This window comes from Frankliniella occidentalis, unplaced genomic scaffold (assembly GCF_000697945.3).
Source record: "Frankliniella occidentalis isolate FOCC.00 unplaced genomic scaffold, Focc_3.1 Scaffold183, whole genome shotgun sequence".
NCBI classification, from domain to species: Eukaryota; Metazoa; Arthropoda; class Insecta; order Thysanoptera; family Thripidae; genus Frankliniella; species Frankliniella occidentalis.
Window position 1 is genome coordinate 408,934 of NW_026267309.1, and position 1,635 is coordinate 410,568.

The window sequence follows — 1,635 nt, forward strand, 5'->3', positions numbered from 1 at the left end:
TGTGTAGCTAACGTTTTAGCATGCACTATATCACCCACTAATATTAGCTGCAGCAGCTAAGAATTAGCTGTACAGCTAACTATTTTTCTCCGTGTGCAGAACCGCACTCACTCACCCCCGCCCCCTTCACCTCCTTGCAGACGTGGTGCTGGCCGACAAGCTGTGCGGCGGGAGGATCCCTAACAACGTGACGAGCCTGAGCAACGAGGTGCAGATCGTCTACCAGACCGCCAGCAATCCGGGGTACACGTGCTTTCGCTTACAGAGCCACTACTTAATGATTTCGCTGTCTATAAAGCGTACTTACTTTGAGTCCAATGATCTTGGGATGGAAAGACAGCGTGTGCTTGACCCCGTCGCGTCCTCGCCGTCGGCAGTTTCAGTCCGGCGGGCGGGTACCGCGGCTTCGCCCTGCGCTTCACCGCCAACAAGGAGAGCTGCGGCGGCGTCCTGGAGACGCCGTCCGGGACCATCCGCAGCCCGGGGTACCCGCGCCACGTGCCGCGCGTGCGCTGCGAGTGGACCATCAAGGCGCCGCCCGGGCGCCGCGTCTCCATCACCTTCGCCGACGTGGACCTCTCCAACGCCGTGCACCCGCGCTACAACACGCAGCGGGTCTGGGTGAGTCGGCTCGTCATCGCGACATCTTATCTCTCAAAGTCGCAACATCTCAGAATCACGATGCCTTGATGTGGATGTCTCGACTTCTGAGTGTCTGGGCGCGGGCGCCTGCAGAATAGGCAACTCCTCGTCACAAAGCACTCAGGCGTGCGGCGGGGTTGCCTACCTCGGCTGCCGCCAGGGGCTCGCATGCCACCAGTCTACAGTCGGCCGTGATTGTCTGTCTAGCTCTACCACGGCCTGGCGGACACCGTCCCCATGGAGGCCGTCAACTACACCCTGCCCGCCGGCAGCAAGTTCGAGTCCACGTCCAACACGCTGGGCATCGTGCTGTACTCGAACGTCGCCACCGCCAACCGGGGATTCCGCATCGACTACGACACGACCAAGGACCAAGGTAAAATTATACGAAAAAAAAAAACAAAAAACAACGAAACAGCTTTCCAGTTTATGAATGAATGGCCAGTGAATAAACGATTTGAGCTTGGTGCCCGCAGTGTGCGGCGGCCCGCTGCCCGAGGTGATGGTGGCGCCGCTGGGGCCGCCCGGGGGCAACCTCACCTCGTACCTGTGCAGGTGGGACCTGGGCGCGCCGCGCCCGCTGACGACGCCGCCCAACGACGTGTCGGTCAACGCGACCCTGGCGGTGCGGGTCCGGCGGCTCGACGTGGCCAGCAAACAGCAGCAGTGCTTCAAGTACTCGACCAGGATCGTGCTGCGTCGGGACGGAGGTGGGGAGATGTTGTTGTCGCTTACTGGAAAACAAAGAATGAACATATCGTGCAGGCTCTACATTAGCTAATGTGAGCCTCGTGCCCTGCATTAGCTACTGTATAGCCAATCTACACTTGAGTAGACACGGTAGGGATCTGCTTTTGACCACAGACGATAAATTTTCTCCAATTTGTCGACAGAGAAAAATACACTCGCAGTCCTGTGCTCTCGAGTCCAGGAGCCCGTCACCATCCTCAGCCCGTACACCAAGAACGTTCTGGAGGTGAGCGAGGGCGGGGC

General features: G+C 59.1%; 1 protein-coding gene across 1 annotated transcript in view; it reads left to right on the forward strand.

Moving 5' to 3' along the window:
• The window catches only part of LOC113217590 (cubilin-like), a gene marked incomplete at both ends in the record, with an annotated part of 23,858 nt that overhangs the window by 17,876 nt on the left and 4,347 nt on the right, over positions 1-1,635 (forward strand). Inside the window, 5 exon segments of the mRNA XM_052272002.1 lie at positions 141-243; positions 378-621; positions 850-1,018; positions 1,119-1,352; positions 1,536-1,618. Coding sequence (XP_052127962.1) covers positions 141-243; positions 378-621; positions 850-1,018; positions 1,119-1,352; positions 1,536-1,618 — 833 coding nt within the window.